Source organism: Thalassophryne amazonica, chromosome 6, assembly GCF_902500255.1.
Source record: "Thalassophryne amazonica chromosome 6, fThaAma1.1, whole genome shotgun sequence".
NCBI lineage: Eukaryota > Metazoa > Chordata > Actinopteri > Batrachoidiformes > Batrachoididae > Thalassophryne > Thalassophryne amazonica.
In genome coordinates, this window is record NC_047108.1 from 89,602,316 (window position 1) to 89,627,102 (window position 24,787).

Sequence of the window (24,787 nt, forward strand, 5' to 3'; positions counted from 1 at the left end):
GAAGTAAAAGCTGTAGAAAAGGTGTCCCCTTAAAAAAGTAGAGAAGCTTGAAGTATTTAAATAATGTGTAGGTTAAAGTCTTTCTATAATATGATGCTGCATTAGAAAAGAACAATAATGGTTAGTGAGTGAAATATAATCTTGTTCAGCAAGAGAACACTTTGCTGTTTTCTTAGTTGTCTCCACCTTGTTTTACCTTAAGGCCCTGTCACACCTTGATGATTTAGCCAGTCTATGCCTGCCGTATTAAAAACTCTGGCACAAGCTGTCATCTAATAAATTAATGCAGGTGTCACACCTTGATGATTATCCACTGTCTGCCGACATTACTAAGCAAAAGAGACATTCTTTTCATATTTTTGGCATCCCTCATCCTAACTGACCTGATTTTAAAGCTACAACCCCAATTCCAATGAAGTTGGGATGTTGTGTGAAATGTAAATAAAAACAGAATACAATGATTTGCAAATCCTCTTCAACCTATATTCAATTGAATACACCATAAAGACAAGATATTTAATGTTCAAACTGATAGACTTTTTTGTTTTTGTGGAAATATTTGCTTATGTTGAAATGGATGCCCGCAACACATTTCAAAAAAGCTGGGACAGGGGCAACAAAAGAATGGGAAAGCTGATGAATGCTCAAAGAACACCTGTTTGAAACATTCCACAGGTGAACAGGTTAATTGGAAACAGGTGAGTATCATGATTGGGTATAAAAGGCGCATCCCCAAAAGGCTCAGTCGTTCACAAGCAAAGATGGGGCGAGGAAACCATTGTCAGTTAACACAGTTCGTCGCTACATCTACAAGTGCAAGTTAAAACTCTACCATGCAAAGCGAAAGTCATGCATCAACAATATCCAGAAACGTGGCCGCCTTCTCTGGGCCCAAGCTCATTTGAAATTGACAGACGCAACGTGGAAAAGTGTGCTGTGGTCTGATAAGTCCACATTTCAAATTGTTTTTGGAAATCATAGACGTGTCCTCCGGACAAAAGAGGATAAAAAAAACATCCAGATTGTTACTAGCACAAAGTTCAAAAGCCAGCATCTGTGATGGTATGGGGGTGTGTTAGTGCCTATGGCATGGGCAACTTACACATCTGTGATGCTGAATGGTACATCCAGGTTTTGGAGCAACACATGCTGGCATTCAAGCAATGTCTTTTTCAGGAACGTCCCTGCTTATTTCAGCAAGACAATGACAAGCCACATTCTGCACGTGTTACAACAGCGTGGCTTCGTAGTAAAAGAGTGCGGGTACTAGACTGGCCTGCCTGCAGTCCAGACCTGCCATCCATTGAAAATGTGTGGCGCATTATGAAGCGCAAAATAGGACAACAAAGACCCCAGACTGTTGAACAACTGAACTCGTACATCAAGCAAGAATGGTAAAGAATTCCACCAACAAAGCTTCAACAATTAGTGTCCTCAGTGCCCAAACGCTTACTGTATTGTTAGAAGGAAAGGTGATGTAACACAGTGGTAAACAGAACACTGTCCCAGCTTTTTTGAAACGCATTGCAGGCATCCATTTCAAAATGAGTAAATATATGCACAAAAACAATAAAGTTTATCAGTGTGAACATTAAATATCTTGTCTTTGTGATGTATTCAACTGAATATAGGTTGATGAGGATTTGCAAACCATTGCATTCTGTTTTTATTTGCACATGTCCCAACTTCATTGGAACTGGGGTTGTCGAACCCCAAACAGACCCATCAGTGCTCGAACGTAGGCATTACATTAAAAACTTAAATTAAGTAAACTTATTTTTATATGGCTCATCAAGTAAACTTAGTCCAGAAATATTGTAAAATGTAGGCCCAGAGTAATACTGATTTAAACATTTTAGTTGTTAAAATTTTATAAGTAGTAGTACTATGAATGTCTTCAAAATTGCACCTTTTAATCAAGGGGTGCTGTGGAGGGCACCCTCTTTCCATCTGAATTCACCCCTGGTTTGCCATCTCTGAGCAGGAACAATCAAGAATTTGTGTATTTATGTGGAAAGTGTGACTTTATTGAGAGGTAGTAAGGTTTTGTGAATGTATTTCATGTCGTGCTATCCTCAGGAAGAGATTTTAGGCATATTTTGAAGAAAAGAGAAATAAAAGTCTTTGTTGTCACCGGTCTGTGTTTTGAGAATAATCACAGCAAGGGCACTCACAAAGACACAGCAAAGTTTGAAAAAAAAGGAAAGTGTAAAAATATGTACGCAAAACATATTTAAATGTAAATGTTTCTACACTATTTAATAGCATTCTAGAACAGTTCTATTGGCAACTATTTTGCAAGGTATTTACGATAAAGTCCATGGGTAATTCCTTACAATGTGAGTGAATGATGTGTTGTTGGAGATATGCAGATACTGCAATGACCTTATCCCCTGCTTATATCCTGGACCTGTGCCCAATCTGCCCTAGTATTAAGTAATTGGATTACACTGGTGGAATCATGACCATGCTGCACTGCCATACTGCTTTTCTCCCTGCACTTCTGACTTGTAAAAGAAATTGTTAACCATTGGAGCTATTTTGAAAATAATGTACTAGTAATAATTATGTATAGCCTTGGAGTTTCCATTCAAATTACGGTAACTTTCTTTCAAGCTTCAAACCAACTAGCGCCTTGACACAGATTTCAATTAACATGATATGTTATAGTGAAAGCAAAAGAAAACAGTATTAAGTTAATTTTGAGTCAACGCCTGTATTTATATATATATGTGTGTGTGTGTGTGTGTGTATATATGTATGCAAAGCCATTCCATTAGACTGCGGGGGCCCCAAACAAAAAGGACCCAGGCAGACATTTATACCATGTACTCTGACCATATCATACCATCTGCCCCTGAGTTGCTAATTACATTCTGGACTCACACGCCATTCCAGCAGGGGGTGGTAAATCAACCGTATATTGAAAACGTGAGTACATGCTTTTTTTAGTAAGTTCAATGTAAATACATAATATAATTGTAAAAACGTTAAAAATACATGAATGACACAAGAAACTGAAAACACTTATTTCTTGTGGTCCATGTAAAAATCAAATGACAAAATAGATGTAATAATAAAATAAAACAATAACAATACTGAAAATAATAATAATAGTGTGTATATGATAACAAGAACCTAAACAATTTATAAATACATTAAGACAGCAAATTAACATTATGTGATTAACACAAAATAAAAGGGTTGAGTTCTTCTAAAAATTGTTGAGGTCTAAGGTTCTAAAAACATTCTGGACTCACACACCATTCCAACTCATTATATAAACTTTGCATAACACTATGTAACACAATTTTTGTTCCTGGCTTCTAGGTGTTATATTTCAACTGCTTATGTCTAAAGTCTATGGAAAAATGACTACATTCAGCACAAACTTTGATTAAATTTTTTTTAACGTTCTAGAAAGTTCTAAAAGTTTCTTGAAATTTCTAGATAATTCTGGACAGTTCTAGCAGTTAAAGAATATTCTACAAGACTACTCAGTAGTAGTGAAGGTGAATCAAGAATATTCTTGAAAACAGACAAATTTCAAAATATCATTGTCCTGATCACAGAAGCAAAGTTTCTGTGGAATAACAGCTATTTTCTATTTATTTAAGGCATAACAGGTTAGGAAAACACACTTTGTACCCAGGAACAAAACAAAAATAAAAATTTGTTACATAGTGTATTACCACCCTTGAAAAATGTCAGCTACCTATTTTAAAACACAACCCAATCTAGACCTTGTGGAACCCCACGGGCAACACGCTGGTACAAATATTAACCTTATAAGCTATAATGATATATCAAGGACTGTGCAGTCTTGACAGATGAACGCACTTTACCAAGTGCCACTCGAATTTGTTATTCTTTGTAAACATAAAACCCTTTCATCTTGTATACACAAAGCTGAAGGATTTTGCAATTTTCAAAAGCTAATGCTGTGTTTACACATAATGACAGCACGTCACAAATGCCACAAAGTATACATTCTTGGCCGCTGATCACAAATGTGTTGATTCGGGGCAGAGGTGTCAAGTGTCCTGTTGCTGGAGAATTATCAGGAACCATTACGCATGGTCAAGAATAATGTTGCGCGCTATCGCGCGTAACAGCGTTAAGTTCCGTCACATTGTGAATGAGGCGAACTGTCTCCACACATACCCATATTCATCCTACTGCCAGTTGCTGAACAATTCACATCGCTCTAGTTTGCTCCTCAATCTACACTAGAAGAACTTTGTGACTGCATCCTTAGTTGGGCTCTGTGCCATGGAGTGGAGGAGACAGAGGAGGAGACAGAGCGTGTCAGATGTGTGTCTCCACGCGGCTCTCGTTTCGCTCGTTTTCCCAAACATCAGGCACATGCAGCAGGTGGAACCCCTGCAGGAGCACACTGAGGAGCACTGGAACGAGAATTAGCCGACTTGGCGTCACTGTCCTTCTTCAGCATACTGCAGCAATGAAATTGAATGTGGTGCAGCAGGGTTTAATTGTGCACACATCAGAGAACGCTGTCACACTCTATTAAGGATCAACACTCATCAAGACGGATCAACACGCTCAGGTGCGACCTCCACAACATGAGACGAAATGAGGGTGGTATGTGACATTCGTGGAAGATTTTTTGACAGCCAAAAACATGCTCCACGAAAATCACAAATATCACGCACCAACACACACTATTAAGAAACCTATTCAGATGCGTTAAGTCACATTAAGAATGTCAGGGATGTGCCAAGAATGACGCAAATATGACACTCGTAACACATCTTGCCTATGTGTAAACGCACCTTAAGAGAGGCCCTTTCCTGCAACTTCATGTCAACGCGTTAACCAAAATAAACATTCAGAGAACAAACCATATCATAGAAATGTCTAGAAATTAACACTAGCACACCCTGTGGTTGTTGTTTCTCACTTTCAGTAAATGACATTGTACAAAAAAGTTAATTTGCTTCAAATTTATACAATAGAGCACAGTCACTGTCATCCTCTACACGCAGTGGCTGTGCTCACAAAAGTCACTGCATCGTGTGGTTCAAGTTCAAAAAAACTTTTCAACTGTAGATGGCTGCTATGCACCACATATGCAACAACGGAGAATGTGCATGCAAAACATGCTCGGCTGTAACAGTATGAGCACCTTACATCTCAAAAATCAGTATTTAACACAAGAAGGGATGTGGGGAGCTGCAAGCTAATTCCACTCTTCTGGGTTTATGGTATTTTATTATTTGAAATATGACAAACAAACCCATGTACAAAAATGGCAACTCTGTGGCGAATTCACAGCTTGTTAAATTTGGATGTCATTGTGTCAACAATACATCTTTCCATCCTGTAAAACATTTTACTGCCTGCCACTGTGACTAGTGTAGCTGTCACAACCTGTGAGGCAACTTAAGTTGACTGGATGAGACGATAATGAAAACATCCAGCAGGTATATCAATGGGAATAGGAGTTGGACTAGGAAAAGGGAAGACCTGGGTCACACAACCTGTATGTGTCCTTAGATAGCTGCATAGCCCCCGTCTATTTGGCTGTAAAGGGGTACCAGCCTTGGTTGATGAAGTAGCCTGCAATCACCTGGTGTTTCCTTCCAGGGGGAGTCGTAGACTCTCATCTGCTTCATGTTACAGTATCCAGGGAAAAGCATTGGCACCAATGGGCCTCAGGGCCTGCACAGGACTCACTTCTTCTTGTTTATATTACTAATCAGATCAGCAAGCCTGTTTGTTCTTCAAGCCAGTGCACCTCTGTGATCCCAAAGAAAGGAAAAGTCTGGACAATCGCACAGACCTGATCCAACAAGACTTAACATAGACCACCATCTTCAACTCAACTCAAATAGCAATTTAAAACAACTACATCTGCCACAAAGTACTGTACAAAACACATAAAATACTACTGTCTCATAAAATTCATGAGACAATAAAACAAGTTAAAAAGCAGAAAATGAGAAGAGTAACCAACAAATAAATACAATTCAGAATTAAAATAGCGTTTCATGCTGGGTTAAAAGCCAGGGAGTAAAATGAGTTTTAAAAATGGACAATGTTTGTGCTTTTCAAATAGGTAACAGAAAGCGGTTTCCACCGAGAGGTCCAGATTGGTATGGCACGGTATTTTGTGCATTTCCACATCCAGATTTAGTAATGGGTACCAAAATAACCGACCCGTACCATACCATTTTTCTGTCACCCTTTTGCTGGGGTCTCAAAATTATGAACCGGCTGCAAAAGGGAGGCGTTAACTCGTTAACAGTTCACATTGCTTCAAATGTTACAACCATTCACACACTGAGTGAATATAAAGTCTTAATAAAAAACCTGTTACATCTTTTCAGTCAGATTCATCATCACAGCCTGGTAAAAACTTATCCACATAAAGCGTCCTTATTTTGGAAAACGACATCTGAAAATACTTTAGTTCCTTGTCGTGGCTGAAGAAATTCAGTGTTTTTAAAGAAGTCCCTCTGTATTTTGTCTGCTCCCGGTCCGTTTGTCGGCCTGAACCAAAGGATGCCGGTGTAACAGTTTATCTCCCCCCTGGATATCTTGCCCCCAGGGAGAAGATATCCTAGGATTGGGCCTTATCAAGGTTTGGGTTAATCAGTGCTGCCCTGTAGGAATGTTGCCTGTCAGGGTTTGGGGGGGAAGATATACTGTTACACCGGCGCTTTGTCCCACAACAAAAAATTACTTATTTTAAAAGTTGAACGCAGCACCTCATAGATTCATGCCAGTGTTTACCACAGGCAACAGCCAACTCTTCAGTATTCTGCACATTATTAAAATAAATCCCATCATCCACCAAGACAAAAATTTTATTAAATTTTTGTTTAAAGTTAAATTACTCTATTCTACTGGATAACCGGTATAATTTTACTTCAAAATATATTTGGTGGTTGCTTTAACAATGATTTTCCCATCATGAACATCAACCTCCTTCTTAAAGCTAAGGCTGACAGGGCCGGGCACCAGGCTTATTGGAACTCAAGAAATTTCTAGCTTTGACTGTTGCTGAAGTAAGATATTGAAAGAAGACAAGTAGAACAAGGTAGAACATTTGGCAGTACATCAACATGTGAATGCAGTATTGTCCCACCTTTCCCAGGGTATGGAGGCTACTGAGTGTGGCTCATTCTGGCATGCTCCCAAACCTCTGTAAGCCCTGTGCATAGCGGCTGGGATTCATCCTCTTAGGTCCAGAGAGTAGGGGATTTGGGACTTTATTTAGTGCCATTTAGAAAAGATTACCCCTTAACTGCAGACTTGCCATTGGGCAAAAGCCTTTATGTCTCAAAGTGCAATCAGCATACCCCCCCCCCACCAAAAAAAGGCAGAACAATTCAGAGTATAATAGGTCATATGTAATAACACAGGCAAAAAAAACTACAACTGAGCAAAGATCACCAGCCAAGTGCATAAAGAACAATGATTGAGTACGGTGTAGTATGTGCTACTGGGTATACTTGTGAGTTTTAGCTAAGCTGCAAGAATGACAGAAGTCAGAGAAAAAAAGACCGACTTAGAGCAAAGCAGCTGTCTGTGCAGAAATTCACTGATATTACGTAGGATGACTTTATTTCAAACTCTCCATGGCTTCCCTTAGAACAGATAATCTCTTATATTGTACTGCATCCAAGCCATTGAACGCTGTGGGGAAGGGGTACATCCCAACCAAACATCTTTGTTTGACACTGTGATATATCCTTTAGTAATGATCTCATGTTTCAGTGGGACAAGCGCTGGACCAATCTTTTCAAAAGTAACTACAATGGCTCTCACCATCTCTCCTTTGTGACAAGCAGTGTTCTTTTTGCATTTAAGTTCTCCTTCAGTTGTGACACCCCCAAGACCTGCTGACCCCAGAGGCCCCCAAAAAACACAACAAAATGACCACAATCAACCAAAGTTTCACGCAGCATAGCCATATTTTTGGATTTTGGCTGCCTGGTAGAAAGTTACAATGCATTACACAGCTGCTATTACTCTGGTCGGAGAGTCGCAGGGTACGAAGGAACAGAGCGCTTGTGAAACTCAATGACTTTATTGTGATCTTTGACACTTGCCATGGTCCACACACACAAGGAGCACAGAGTCACTGTACCTTTGTTGAAGAGCCACTGCCTTTGTGTCTGACAACAAAATGTTTTGTATAAGAAGAAAACAACAAATGCAATCATTGAGGAATATACAATGTCTCCATCTTGGGAGATGATGACATCTTTGGACCACAGTGTTTTGTTGCCCTGCATTTACACAGAGCTAAGAAAAGACAAAGGAACACAAGCTTTGATCCAGCTGAGATGCCAATGCCTCTTTTTGTTCTGTGGTTGTAATGATCGCTAAGATAAACAATTATAAAGCACAAAGTCTACTGGTTCAGAAAACAGAAAAACAATTCAACAATATTTCCATGACTCTTCATCTGAAAATGACTTTAACAAGACTTCTGTAAGAAAAATATTGGGGAGGTGACTCACTCAGGCCCTGTGGCCAATCCTTAAATGAATCCCCAAATTGCTCTCAGTGTGCAGTGGAGCACATTTCATTGCAGCACACCGATGTCAGCGTGTGTGTGTGTGTGTGTGTGTGTGTGTGTGTGTGTGTGTGTGTGAGAGTGAGAGAGAGAGAGAATGAGTGAATCTTGCAAGAGTTTCATCCCTAAGTGGCCACAAACATTATCTAATAAATGTTCAGAATGTAATAACTGTTCAAGATATTGTAAAGTGATACTGTGTGTGTTAAAATTATAACAGTTATAAAATCATAATGTTGAGAACTCTATGCTGGATCATACCCAAACAAACGAGCCACATAGACAAAATATTAGACAAGGCTGGTAAGAAAAAAAAGACTTTTTTCTAAAAAGTCATGATTTTTGTTTTTTAAATTTAAATAGACTTTTTTTCATTTTTATTTATTTCACTCTTCTAAATGAGACTATACAAATAATATCATTAGTTATAATTTTTATTGACATGTTAGAACATAAAAGTGCACATACAATATGTACAAGTACAGTCACTTGCACAGTTCCGGATCACTGCTGTAGTATTTGCGCTGCCATTTTTCATAATCAGCGCAAATAAGCTCATACTTGTTACCAATGGAAAGACTGATGTTTTGTCTACAAATGACCACAAGCTCGACCGGATCCAGCCATCCTTGTGATCAGCAGAGGAATCAAAACATCCCGGTCTCCGAGGTGTGCGCGCGTTTTTTGACTCACTCATTCGTGCAAGTGTGAAAGTGACGATCTCTAAGAAGTACCAAAGCTGAGTTAGCCATTCAGTGTCATTGGTTCTAGAGTAGGAAAATACTTACTTGGGTAGAAAATGTCAGTGTGTTATGTCTTGCTGTTTAACTGCTGCACGCATTTATCTGTGACGTGAAAATTTGCCGGTTGTGGATCACTGAAGCAGAAGCCTCGTGTCAGTACTTGTGAGCCATGTGTACTTTGGGGGTCATCTCAACATCAAGAATGGGCATGAATGTGGGGCTTTTACTTTTTAATTTGGGACAAATCTCACCTCCACACATTTAAAACCCTCCTTTGCTCTCCATCTCTAACAATATGAGGCGCGAAATGACAGCAAGTTGGGGCATCTTGTGCTATCCTGACCCACTTCATTGAGTTAAAAGTTTAGGGGGAGACGTCAAAATCCAAGAATTCGCCCTATTGACGTTTAAAATCCCGCAAAACCTCAGAGAGGTCGCCGCGCTGCGAGATCTTACCAACATTGAGAACTGCATTGAGACGCACTGATCACGCTGCACTTTAACCGCTGCACACGGACAACACCATTAACATCGCAACATAAAACTATTTTTATATTGTGCCTAAAACTCTCATGAATACGAGGTGTATTAGATAAGAAACCGACACTTTTATTTTTTTTAAACTATATGGATTTGAATGACGTGTGATTACACCAATCATGCTTGAACCCTCGTGCGCATGCATGAGTTTTTTCACGCGTCGGTGACGTCATTTCCCTGTGGGCAGGCCTTGAGTGAAATGTGGTCCCGCCCTCTCGGCTGAATTCCTTTGTTTCACACGCTGCTCGAGACGGCGCGCGTTGCTTTATCAAAATTTTTTCTGGACCTGTGAGGAATATCCGAGTGGACACTATTCGAGAAATTAAGCTGGTTTTCTGTGAAAAGTTTAACGGCTGATGAGAGATTATGGGGTGTTTCTGTCGCTGTAAGGACTTCCCATGGAGCGGGACATCGCACAGCACTTCCAGGCGCCGTCGTCGGCCTGTTTCGAGCTGAAAACATCCTAATTTAAGGCTTAATTCACCCAGGACGTCATGAGAGAACAGAGAAGATTCAGAAGAGGCCGGCATGAGGACTTTATATGGACATTCCACTGTTTAAGGACATTTTGTAATGAAAGACGTGCGCAAATTCGCCGAGTCGTTTCCGTGACGACTCGGCAAATCTGTGTGCGCCGCGACAGGAAAAACACCTCCGTGTTGAAAACCATTTGTAAAATTCAGGCGGCTTTTGATGGCTTTCAACAAGGGAGTAACTGAGAAATAGTTTAACAGCTTGGGCATGTTCCAACTTGCCCGTTAAGGTTTCCAACGGAGGTGTTTTTCCTGTTGCGACCCCTCGCGGTCGGGTCTGGCCTGACATGCCCGCACGTTCTTTCATTACAAAATGTCCGTTAACAATGGAATGTCCGAATAAACTCCTCATGCCGACTTCTGCTGAAAGTTCTCTGTTCTCTGACGACTTCCTGGGTGAACAGAGCCTGAAATGTGGAAGTTTTCAACTTGAAATGGCGAGACGCTGCCGCCTCGAAGCGCAGATCGCCGTCAGGCGCCGTGGGCCGTCCTTAAAGCGACACTACCAGACCAAAATCTCTCATCAGCTGTTAAAATTTTTACCGAAAACCAGCTGAATTTATCGAATGGTGTCCACTCAGTTGTGCCTTACAGTTTTTGAAAAAATTTTGATCAAACAAAGCAGCAGTCTCTGAGCCATTCCTAAACAATGAAAAAATTGACGAGAGGGTGGGCCACTCCTCACTCAAAGACTGCCCACAGGCGAATGACGTAACTGACAGGCGTAAAAAAACTCTCGCATGCCCACGAGGGTTCAAGCATGTCTGATGTAATCACACGTGATTCAAATCCAAATGGTTTTTGAAAAAAATAATAAGGTCGGATACTTTTCTAACAGTCCTCGTATATTCTCTGGGTTTATAGACGTTGTTATTGCGTATGTTTTATGTAAACATGTGAGAATCACAGGCTGTTCCTACGTTATTTTCAATGGGAGCTGCTGTGAGCTGCTGTGAGCTACGCAGATTAAACGTATCAGACACAGATAATTTGTTATAATTGTTTTAGCAAGTTTTCAGGGTATCATGCAGCAGTCTCTTATTAACATGATGAAAAGCATAAAAAATTACATTTTTGTAGTATAATATTCATTTACAATTGTCATCATGTGGATTCTCTATGTGGTTTGACTGCAGCGACTCTCTGACGCGCAAGGGATTATGGGATACATCAATAGGGCGAATGTTTATTACCACAGATTTTATTTTTATCTTCATTTATTAAGAAATGCCACCCAATTTGAGTAAACACTTCATTTTTTGCTTGTAAAAATGTATAACAGTACCTTTTGAAACTAAGTAAATTCTCATTTAATAAGTATAATTTATATCATTTTGTGTTCAAAACACATTCTCGGGCACAGTGTGTATCATTCTGCATTAGAAGGGCTCCAGCCAGATGCCAGGAATGTCCCCAAAGTGACACAGAGTGTCGTGATCCAGAACCGGCAAAGTGATCCATTTCCGGAAAATATTTGCACCACACATAATGTGGCTTCACACTTTAAACTGAAGGGCTACACCATCCAGACTTCTTCAGCTAGATAACATCCAGATACCCAATACAACAATACGCAATAAAGGACATTCAGTTGCATTATGGCTCCGTATAGCAGGACTTTAAAAAAGGTGATCCAGAACTGGGCAAATGACCGTACTGTTTAGGGCTGCTGCTATCGATTCTTTTAATAATCGAGTATTCTATCGATTATTCTGGCGATTGAGTAATCGGATAAAAATTACTTTTGCTTTTTTAAACATCAACAGTCCAGGGCTCTCCCAAAGCAATGTCGTTTTAGATTGTCAAATTTAGTGTATCCCTTTCTGTTTTCCTGGGAAATTATTTATTTTTTCACGTCTTTACAAGTTTTGGATCTTTCCCAGTGCCAGTAGCTCAGCACTCCACTGACACTGGACCGTAAGCGCAGGCAGTCGGTGTAATCCTCAGTCAGTCAGGCTGCACCTGAACTTGACCACAGCCTGTGAAAAACTGTCTTCCACAAAAGCCACACTGATAAATCCACTCTGCACCCTGTCAATGAAAACTTCACCTAAATTGCACGTAGAGGGGAGCACAGCCAGTGTTTTTTTAGAAATAGACAAACACACTGCTTCGCTTTAAATGCACAGTAAGTCTTTTTCAGATAATCAGCGTTGACCACCTTTCTCTTAAAAGGCTTTATTTTACTCTGTGTGTCGTGTTGGAAAGCTGTAACTTTTGGTGCTACATTGATTAGCTCTTACACGGCTTATGCGCATGCTCTAGTCTTCTTCTGTTTTTTTCTGGGGATGTTACAGCGCCACACACAGGCCTGGCATATGTACTACAACATTAAACAGAGCTTCAAGGCACAAAATTTGCCTCGAACATTTTTTTGTAATTGAATTTTTCGAGTTATTCGACTAATCGTATTGACTAGTTCTTTTTCTTTGCCGCCTCCCGGGTTTCATGTCGTAAAATGAGGGTGTGTCTGAAGTGGAGTCTGAATATTTATGGGCGTGTTTATTATAATTACGATCGTTTCCACCCGCCGCATTTATCAAGATCACGTCAGGCGTACGCCAGAAATGGGCAGGTGCGCACCGCTTGATACATGTCACGGCGACTTTGGTGTATTTCAAGTTTATGCCGTAAATGTACGCCACAAGTGCGCAACATTGATACATGAGGCCCAATGCAACCAATACTCCTCATCTAAGTCTCCCCAAGTAACCATTTCTTTGACACAAAATCATCCCAGTGGTAACTAGGATTGTCCAAAGACATTAAGTTGTAACCTAAGATCACTGGTTAGTACCAAAATCTCACCACAATACATTAAGCCAAGAAACACCAGGACCCTGAAGACTTAAAATAACCTTCTCACAAAACACACAAACAGACAAATGGCAATAAAACTAACAAAAAACATAATATGTTTGACAAAAGTAGGGTAATAAAAAACATAGTGACAATCCATGTCTAGTGTATTGTTATGTTGAACCATGTAAAATACTACTGTAACAGTCAAGCACCTCCAGAAAGCAGCCCCCCGCTGAGGGGAGTGCACGTCTGCTCAAATTATTAAAGCACAGAGCTGTGACGTTACTAAGCAACAGCACGTGCAGAATTCTGCTACATTCCCGCCTCAAGAGACGTACGTGTGTGTGAATATCAGTCTGGTTTAAGGCCAGGCCCACGAGCATTTGAACAGATATTTTTACATTATTTTGCCTCTATATATGGTGGAGTGGAACACAGAAGGAATTCCATTCAAGAAAAATAGATAAAATTTAGGCTCAGGTCTCCCATGTGCCTTCTGGCAAACTGTAGGTGAAATTTCACATCGTCTTTTTCAGGAAATCCTTGTCTGTGCCACACCACCATGAAATTGTACAACTGGTGATGAAACAGACACAAGTTGCCCTGTGTGCAGTTTATCCACTTACAGCTTTGGGAGACTGTAACCTCTGATCGTCTCCTTCTAGCACGGTCAGATTTAAAATACGGTTTATATTTCTTAATGATTGATAGAAATGAAGTCCAAGACATATTCTGTGATGTGTAAATGTCGATATATCTATCTCCTGACTTTAAATTTTGACCCCAGTGCATTTCTTCATTGACCTCGTCTTGGCTACAGACACCACCCTGGGATGGCCACCGTGCATTTTTAAGTTGGTCATGGTATACTCAGGCTGGATTCTAAGTACCTTCAAGTGGTAGGGAAAATTTTCTTGGCCCATAGACTATCTGTGTTCTTCGCTGCATGTGTTTCTCCATTGTATACTGAAGGAGCATCCCAATGATTCCTTAAAAAAAAAAATGCTGAACATGAGGTTGTGTTGTTCCTATAATGTACACATGAGAATTACATCATCCGTACAGCAGAGTTCCATGTTGATGATGCAAAAGAAAATAAAAATGTGGCCACTTTAAATCGAACAAACACCAACGGTGAGCTGTGCTTACAGTGAGAAGAACCTGGCCTGGGACCTTTGCATGAAGTTTGCATGTTCCCTTTCTGTATATGTTGCTTCCCTTGATAGATCCATCCATAAAGTCACCCAATAGAAATGTGCCTTGTCCAACATGGGAAAACTAGAGCCCTTGGCAAAACTTTATTGCACCTGCATATATGGTAAATGTCAGCCAGATGGAGACCTTGCTCCATTTCATGAACCTTGAGTAAAGGCTGCTGTGGGACACCACCAATGATGACCAATCTGTTGCTTATATTAATACAGTAAAACTCGCCTAAACCTTCATCGTATAAACCGGATACTCTCACTCACCGGACAAAAGGAAAAATCCCAATGTTTCTGTATGGTTTTCCATGTAATAAACACCACATATACCACATTTTGTATAACAGATTTTGACTCACATCGGACAAAACATCCGGTCCCATCTCAATGCATTTCCTTTAAAAACCTCTCACATGTACTGGACAAAGCAGTTTGGGTGTGCCCAGTCACAACAGAGGCACAAAATGAAGCTCAGCACTGACACAAGCTGATTCGAGGAAAGTGGGTACCGTATTTCCTTGACTAAAAACCTTGGCGTTTATTTTTTTCAAACCATGCTCAACCCCGGTGCCTAAACAAGGCAGGCCTTTATTCAAGGCAGGCAATTGTTAACAAACTGCTGCTTGCTGCCTGCACTGCAATATGGTGTTACGTTTCACACATATCCCTGGGTGTGGCGAACCAAAGACAACCGCTTTATATAAGAGCCCTCTGCGTGGCTTTGAACCCTCTCTGTAGCCCGGTCGAAATGACGGAGACCTCAGGAGCTGTGATTTGTTACTTTTCCGGTTTCACTCATTCCTGTCCCATCTTATTTTTAAAGTTTTTGCAGTGCGGACGCCAATTCCATTTCGATCATGAATCAAATACGTTTTGCAGAAAAGGCCACAAATATGACCAACTGTACAACACAGAGTCAGAAAACTACAGAGACACTCAAATGACCTGCAATTCATGGAGAGAAACTGCATGTACAGTAACACTGGTTTGGAGATTGATGATTGTATAAAAAAGTGGAGCTCAATGAGGGACAAACTGATCCAGAAAAAGCCACTGTTGCTTCGAAATTATATTAAGACACCCACCAACACGACAAAGAACTTTAAAAGGGTCATGCACACATCTATGTCATTGCACAGCCACAGAGCTGGAGAAGCATAAATCAGGGTTTCGGATTTTAAGGTACCACGTTTATTTTTTTTCAGATGAAATTTTGACCCAGCCATTAAATGAGGCAGACCCCTATTCAAAATCAGGCATTTAATCAAGCAAATAGGTAAGCCTGATCATGCGGTGCCTCCTGACTGTAACTAATCTGTTACATACATATAATGGAGTTTGTTTTATACTTGAAGTGGATTTTGTTGCTTTTATCCATATAGCAGATTTCAATTTCGTGGGGGCAACAGCTCCAGCAGGGGACCCCAGACTTCCCTTTCCCGTGCCACATTGACCACCTCTGACTGGGGGATCCCGAGGTGTTCCCAGCCCAGTGTGGAGATATAATCTCTCCACCGAGTCCTGGGTCTTCCCCGGGGTCTCCTCCCAAATGGACGTGCCTGAGGAGGCATCTTTACCAGATGGCAAACCAAATCAGCTGGCTCCTTTCAACACAAAGGGGCAGTGACTCTACTCCGAGCTCCCAGATTTTGATTTTAACAGATAAAATTCGCTGGTCCACCTGAATCCATTATATGTGAGTTTTACTGTAGATGATACGGGTGGCAGGAAACCAGGTCTTGCACACACTTGGCATAGTTCCATGGTGAATTCTCATGCCCGCGCTGGAAGTTGGAGGCACGTGTGAAAAATAAAACCTCTGCTTTATTTAATTACCCATAATTCTCTTGCAATTGCTCTTCGCTGGGTAGCCCAAAGGTGCAGAGGTGCAATATGTCATTAGTGGTTAGCACTGTTGCCTCACAGCACAGAGGTCATGGGATTGATTCCAACCTGTGGCCTTTCTGTGTGGAGTTTGCATGTTCTCCCAGTGTTTGTGTGGGTTTTCTCCAGGTGCTTCGACTTTCTCCCACATTCAAAGACATGCAGGTTAGGTGGACTGAAAACTGTAAATTGTCCGTAGGTGTAAATGTGTTTGTTTCGCTGTATGTGGCCTTGTGACAGACTGCATCCACTCCTCACCCCCCCCCCTCCCCATGACAAAATGGATGGATATTGCATGTAGATTAACTTTCAGATGTTTAAATTTGGTAAATGCTTTATCTAAAGTGTCTAGCAACCACATTCAAACACCAGTGACTGCAACTTCCATACAAGGTGCTGACCCGATCACCAGGAGCAATTTGTGCTTCAGTGTCTTGCTCAAGGACATGTTGATATACAACACAGAACAAATGGGAACTGTGGTGTGCTGGGTTTAAGTGTTCAGAGGAGAGGGTTAAGGAACGGAGTTTATTGTTTAAACAGTTACAATCTCACTACTGATTTATAACCAAGAGAAATTCAACCCAAATGCAAAAGAAAACCTCTCGGCCACAGCTTTGGGCAAACAATGAAACTGACCACACAGATGGATATTTGTGTTTCATTATTAGATTGAGAAATCTGGGAAAACCGAGGAGGCCAAACACATCTTGCAATCAGTTGACATAAGTTTGTGAAAACGTTTGTGTCCATTCCTTTTAACTCATATTTAATTTCATTTGTTAGTTTTTGGCCAAAGAAGTGCATGAGAAAAATAACGACTTGCTGAGACAGACCTCCTTTCTGCAATAACAACCCCTGAAGAGAAGAAGGGCACAAGAAGGTGGGGAGAAAAGAATGACGCAGGAAGGAGAAAACCTCTGCATGGCTCTTCACAGGAAAAACAGAAAAACCCAAGGGAGTGATGAGCACAATTCTGGCATAACAAGAGCCCTCTTGGCAATTTGTTCTCTGATCTCATGGGAGGACAGAAATAATTACAAACTCTGAGCTGGATTTAGCAAAAGGAGGATGTGAGCAAGAAACCAGTGTCACAGCGGAGAATCGCCCCGCCCCCTTTTTTCATGACGATTTCTGTTTATAGAAACAGTTGGAAGTTGTGACCTTTACCGTTAGTCTCATGTCCTTCTGTATCTAATCACAAACCAGTGACAAACTGCTGTGTGCTGTGTGAGAGAAGAGGAATGAGCCCAACCACTGTTTGGAAAAAACACACACGTCCTTTATCTCCTGCTGTAGCCAGCAATAACCGCCACTCTCGACATTCTTTCCATTCCCAAAGGGTCGGTTAGTCATCTCTCAGGGTTGTTCATGCCTCTTTATTTTGCGTGGGGTTGATTTGAAATTCAAACCTATTCCCGCACTTTTTAGACAAACCAGTAATTCAGGCTGGACGGAGGAAGCCAAAGAAAACTGAATCACCTCAGACAACATAAATAACACCCAGCAGAATAAAAAAAGTGCATTTGAAAGTCTTCCATTTTAAATAAAACACAAAAGTCATTGAAGATCTAAGATGAAACAAACAGCATAAATTGATACTTGAAACATGGGGGAGGGAAAAAAAAGATGTGTTTGCTCACATAGTCTTGGACATATCTGTAGTTTAGACTGAGCTGCCCATCGTAAAGAGAGGAGGAAGATGCAGGCTGTTCTCTGCAGGCTGAGGGGAAAGCTTTAAATCAGGAGGCCATTAAGAGCTGCATAAATAAATAAAAGGTTGCACTGCAGTGAATGCACCCTGAGTGGCAGTGGGGTTTGCAGCAGCATACAATGAAAAAAAGCAAACATAACTTAATTTTGGTTGCACATGCTCAGTTGTCCAAATAACAACTTCCGTCAGTATTTCAATTTGAAACATACAAAGATTGTGTTGTTTGGAGACCTTCTGATCATGTGCAACCAATGTATATTTAAGTTATGTCAATCCAACAGATTTTCAGTGTTGCAATCAATGCATCCTGAGTGACAACAGGGTTTGCAGCTCACTGCAGTCAATGCATCCTGAGTGACCACAGTGTTTGCAGCGCACTGCAATCAATGCATCCTGAGTGACCACAGGGTTTGCAGCTCACTGCAATCAATGCATCCTGAGTAACCATAGGGTTTGCAGCTCACTGCAATCAATGCATCCTGAGTAACCATAGGGTTTGCAGCTCACTGCAATCAATGCATCCTGAGTGACAACAGGGTTTGCAGCTCACTGCAATCAATGCATCCTGAGTGACCACAGGGTTTGCAGCACACTGCAATGATGCATCCTTAGTGACCATAGGGTTTGCAGCTCACTGCAACCAATGCATCCTGAGCGACCATAAGGTTTGCAGCACACTGCAACTGATGCATCCTGAGCAACCATAGGGTTTGCAGCTCACTGCAACTGATGCATCCTGAGCAACCATAGGGTTTGCAGCTCACTGCAACTGATGCATCCTGAGTAACCATAGGGTTTGCAGCTCACTGCAACCGATGCATCCTGAGTGACCGTAATGTTTGCAGCACAGTGCAACTGATGCATCCTGAGCAACCATAGGGTTTGCAGCTCACTGCAACTGATGCATCCTGAGCAACCATAGGGTTTGCAGCTCACTGCAACTGATGCATCCTGAGTAACCATAGGGTTTGCAGCTCACTGCAACAGATGCATCCTGAGTAACCATAGGGTTTGCAGCTCACTGCAACAGATGCATCCTGAGTAACCATAGAGTTTGCAGCTCACTGCAACAGATGCATCCTGAGTAACCATAGGGTTTGCAGCTCACTGCAACCAATGCATCCTGAGCGACCATAAGGTTTGCAGCACACTGCAACTGATGCATCCTGAGCAACCATTGGGTTTGCGGCTCACTGCAACTGATGCATCCTGAGTGACCGTAAGGTTTGCAGCACACTGCAACCGATGCATCCTGAGTAACCATAGGTTTGCAGCTCACTGCAACCGATGCATCCTGAGTGACCGTAAGGTTTGCAGCTCACTGCAACCGATGCATCCTGCGTGACCGTAAGGTTTGCAGCACACTGCAACCGATGCATCCTGAGTAACCATAGGGTTTGCAGCTCACTGCAACCGATGCATCCTGAGTGACTGTAAGGTTTGCAGCACACTGCAACTGATGCATACTGAGTAACCATAGGGTTTGCAGCACACTGCAACTGATGCATCCTGCGTGACCGTAAGGTTTGCAGCACACTGCAACCGATGCATCCTGAGTAACCATAGGGTTTGCATCTCACTGCAACCGATGCATCCTGAGTGACTGTAAGGTTTGCAGCACACTGCAACTGATGCATACTGAGTAACCATAGGGTTTGCAGCTCACTGCAACTAATGCATCCTGAGCGACCATAAGGTTTGCAACACACTGCAACTGATGCATCCTGAGTAACCATAGGGTTTGCAGCACACAGGAACTGATGCTTCCTGAGTAACCATAAGGTTTACAGCTCACTGCAACTGATGCATCCTGAGTGACCGTAAGGTTTGCACCACACTGCAACTGATGCATCCTGAGTAACCATAGGGCTTGCAGCTCACTGCAACTGATGCATCCTGAGTGACCATAAGGTTTGCAGCTCACTGCAAATGATGCATCCTGAGTAACCGTAGGTTTGCAGCTCACTGCAACTGATGCATCCTGAGTAACCACAGGGTTTGCAGCTCACTGCAACCGATGCATCCTGAGTGACCGTAAGGTTTGCAGCTCACTGCAACCGATGCATCCTGCGTGACCGTAAGGTTTGCAGCTCACTGCAACTGATGCATCCTGATTAACCATAGGGTTTGCAGCACACAGGAACTGATGCATCCTGAGTAACCATAGGGTTTGCAGCTCACTGCAACCGATGCATCCTGAGTGACCGTAAGGTTTGCAGCACACTGCAACCGATGCATCCTGAGTAACCATAGGGCTTGCAGCTCACTGCAACCGATGCATCCTGAGTGACCATAAGGGTTTGCAGCACACAGGAACTGATGCATCCTGAGTAACCATAGAGTTTGCAGCTTACTGCAACTGATGCATCCTGAGTAACCATAGAGTTTGCAGCTTACTGCAACTGATGCATCCTGAGTGACCATAAGGTTTGCAGCTCACTGCAACTGATGCATCCTGATTAACCATAGGGTTTGCAGCACACAGGAACTGATGCATCCTGAGTAACCATAGGGTTTGCAGCTCACTGCAACCGATGCATCCTGAGTGACCGTAAGGTTTGCAGCACACTGCAACCGATGCATCCTGAGTAACCATAGGGCTTGCAGCTCACTGCAACCGATGCATCCTGAGTGACCATAAGGGTTTGCAGCACACAGGAACTGATGCATCCTGAGTAGCCATAGAGTTTGCAGCTTACTGCAACTGATGCATCCTGAGTAACCATAGAGTTTGCAGCTTACTGCAACTGATGCATCCTGAGTGACCATAAGGTTTGCAGCTCACTGCAACTGATGCATCCTGATTAACCATAGGGTTTGCAGCACACAGGAACTGATGCATCCTGAGTAACCATAGGGTTTGCAGCTCACTGCAACCAATGTATCCTGAGTATATGGTTTGCAGCGCACTGCATCTTACACGTTTGACCTTGTCAGTGAGGGGCACATGATGCCTAACCACATCACGAACATTAACTAATGCGTCACATTCTTTTTTTTTTTTTTTTTACCTCTTTGAGTTGGTCGAGCTCCTGCCGGATGGTCTCATATTCGAGCTCCAGGTCTTCGTACTGCTGTTTAAGCTGCTGCTTCTCCTCCAGCACCGCCAGCCCGTACTCCGCCGCCTGGATCTTCTCGTTGGTGGTCTCACTCAGCTCCCGGGACAGACGTTCGATCTCCGCCCGCATCCACTCCGGCCCGGCTTCCAGCAGCAGCGCTGCGTGGGGGTAAACCTGCTCCTCCACGGACATGGTGGATACTGGTTCAGGGGTGACAGTGGAGGTGACGATCGACCGACCTGCGCCAGCTGATCTGTGACGAGGGCAAAGCGGAGAAACCTTGGAAGCAGTTCCTCACATTCGCCTGGATTTCATAAGCATGGTTGTTGCCTTTGCGTTGCTGGTCGATTTTCTTTCGTCATGTGTGTAGCTGTGTTAAATTATCTCCAGCGACGGAGCGTGCCGTTATGTCTTAATGCTCCATTCCCGTGTGCTCCTCTGCTGTCTGCTCCTCTTCTCCGTCGGCTGCTTGTAGGAGGAGGAGAAAGAGGCGGCGACCGCAGCGGAGCAGCAAGAGGGACAAACTCCACGGCAAGATCAACTCAGGATTTCAAATTAAAACTCTTGAGATAAATTGTGGTTCCAGTTGTCGACGATTATAGCTGTAATTTTATTGAATTATATGCTTTTTAGGTAAATAAGTTGCTAGAATATATATATATACGATGTTAACTGCGTTTATATTCCAAAAATATCCCAAAGTAGTTTTATTTTGAAAGCTGGATAGTTCACGCTGCGGTATTTTTGGGTAGCAGAGCGGTAGGTTTGCTGAAATGAGGCACACCTACGCAACCTAGCTGTGACAGGGAAGCAGTGTTCCTTGGGAAATGTAGTGTTTAAATGAAATGATGCAGCCACAAGTGAACTGCACGGAAGAGGAAATGGACTCGTTTCCCATCAGGCATTGCTGAGTTGTCTATGTGGAGCCGCATGGAGAACGGAAATGTCTTCCCGACTGTTTTTTTCTCCCTTGTGGACAGAGCGTGCACCGGCAGGGAATTGTTGCCGCCTGTCGCCATCTATTGGCAGACTTTGTAGGCGCCTGGGAGTCATTTATTATTAAAAAAAATAATGGTGTGACTGTCTGAATTTTGATAATAATAAAAACAATAATTAATAAAAACAATAATTAATAAAAACAATAATACAGAATTTGTTTTTCTTCATTCATCAATGAGTCAAGAGTAAAATCTATTCAAAATGTCCAAACACTCCTATGCCAACACAAGTCAAATCTGCAATTATTATTATTATTATTATTATTATTATGAAGCTTAATGACAGACCGAACAAGAATAGCTAAAGAAGAACAGCAAAAATAAATAAAATACAAGAATAAAAGACAAAAAAGCAACAAAAGAATAGAACCACAGATAAATTTTGAAGCATAAATAGCAAGCTTTTTAAAAACCCATTATATTAAAAATACCCAGAGTCAGTGACAGGTAAGGATAAAACAGACATCAGACACCCCGAGAAAGGCATCCCACCAATTGATTCTAATTGCTGTTTGAAGAGAGATCTACAGACAAACAGACTGACATGTCAGCTACATCTCTTTCTGAGGGAAGCCCAATAGAAAATTATTAAGCTGCTGTTTTCAGATCAATGAAGTAGCTGCTATTCAAAGAAAATCCAAACCACTGTTTTATATTTTAAGAATTTTGGGTTCAGAGCTTTCAGCACAGAGAGAATTAGGTAAGAATCAAACCACTGACCCGTCGGTTAACAGACAATGCTTTCGTCCAGCTGAACTCCAGTTGCCCCACTGCCTCATGGCTGTTGGAAGCGATCAGAGAACATACAGTACATCCCAAAAGTATTCAAAGCCCTTCACTTTTTCCACATTTTGCTGTGTTAAAGCCTTATTCCAAAATAGAGTAAATTCATTTGTTTCCTCAAAATTCTACTCACAATACCCCATAATGACAACATGAAAAATTTATATATATATATATATATATATATATATATATATATATATATATATATATATATATATATTTGTAAATTTATTAAAATAAAAAACTAAGAAATCACATAAGTATTCACACCCTTTGTTCAAGACTTTGTTGATGCACCTTTGGCAGCAATTACAGCCTCAAGTCTTCTTGAATATTATGCCACAAGTGTGGCACACCTATCATTGTTCAGTTTGGCCCATTTCTATTTGCAGCACCTCTCAATCTCCATCAGGTTGGATGGGGAGTGTCAGTGCACAGACAATTTCAGATCTCTCCACAGATGTTCAATTGGATTCAGGTCTGGGCTCTGGCTGGACCACTCAAGGACATTCACAGAGTTGTCCTGAAGTCACTCCTTTGACATCTTGTGTGCTTAGCGTCTCTGTCCTGCTGAAAGATGAACCGTTGCCCTAGTCCAGGATGCCTCTGTACATTGCTGCATTCATCTGTCTCTCAATCCTGACTAGTCTCCCAGTTCCCGCCGCTGATAAACATCCCCACAGCATGATGCTGCCACCACCATGCTTCACTGTATGGATGGTGCCTGGATTACCCCAAACATGATGCTTGGCATTCACGCAAAAGAGTTCAATCTTTGTCTCATCGGACCAGAGAATTTTGTTTCTCATGGTCTGAGAATCCTTCAGGTGCCTTTTGGCAAACTCCAGGTGGGCTGCCATGTGCCTTTTACAAAGGAGTGGCTTCCATCTGGTCACTCTACCATACAGGCCAGATTGATGGATTGCTGCAGAGATGGTTGTCCATCTGGAAGGTTCTCCTCTCTCCACAGAGGAATGCTGGAGCTCTAACAGAGAGACCATCGGGATCATCAATCTATCTATCTTTGTTAGTTGGCTATGTACCACAGGCTTTCAAGGTGGCAGTAATTAAACCATTACTTAAAAAGCCATCACTTGACCCAGCTATCTTAGCTAATTATAGGCCAATCTCCAACCTTCCTTTTCTCTCAAAAATTCTTGAAAGGGTAGTTGTAAAATCAATCAATCAATTTTTTTTATATAGCGCCAAATCACAACAAACAGTTGCCCCAAGGCGCTTTATATTGCAAGGCAAGGCCATACAATAATTATGTAAAACCCCAACGGTCAAAACGACCCCCTGTGAGCAAGCACTTGGCTACAGTGGGAAGGAAAAACTCCCTTTTAACAGGAAGAAACCTCCAGCAGAACCAGGCTCAGGGAGGGGCAGTCTTCTGCTGGGACTGGTTGGGGCTGAGGGAGAGAACCAGGAAAAAGACATGCTGTGGAGGGGAGCAGAGATCGATCACTAATGATTAAATGCAGAGTGGTGCATACAGAGCAAAAAGAGAAAGAAACAATGCATCATGGGAACCCCCCAGCAGTCTACGTCTATAGCAACATAACTAAGGGATGGTTCAGGGTCACCTGATCCAGCCCTAACTATAAGCTTTAGCAAAAAGGAAAGTTTTAAGCCTAATCTTAAAAGTAGAGAGGGTGTCTGTCTCCCTGATCTGAATTGGGAGCTGGTTCCACAGGAGAGGAGCCTGAAAGCTGAAGGCTCTGCCTCCCATTCTACTCTTACAAACCCTAGGAACTACAAGTAAGCCTGCAGTCTGAGAGCAAAGCGCTCTATTGAGGTGATATGGTACTACGAGGTCCCTAAGATAAGATAAGATGGGACCTGATTATTCAAAACCTTATAAGTAAGAAGAAGAATTTTAAATTCTATTCTAGAATTAACAGGAAGCCAATGAAGAGAGGCCAATATGGGTGAGATATGCTCTCTCCTTCTAGTCCCCGTCAGTACTCTAGCT

The 24,787-nt window shown here is 42.0% G+C and overlaps 1 protein-coding gene across 2 annotated transcripts in view; it reads right to left on the reverse strand.

Annotated features, from left to right (window-relative positions):
- LOC117512618 (protein bicaudal D homolog 2-like) overlaps window positions 1–21,506 on the reverse strand; it is a 97,374-nt gene extending 75,868 nt beyond the window's left edge. For both annotated transcript variants that reach the window (XM_034172761.1, XM_034172759.1), the window contains exon 1: window positions 20,981–21,506. In XM_034172761.1, the coding sequence (XP_034028652.1) occupies window positions 20,981–21,220 (240 nt within the window). In that variant the 5' untranslated portion in view covers window positions 21,221–21,506. The remainder of the gene's footprint in view (window positions 1–20,980) is intronic.
- Window positions 21,507–24,787: the final 3,281 nt, after the last annotated feature.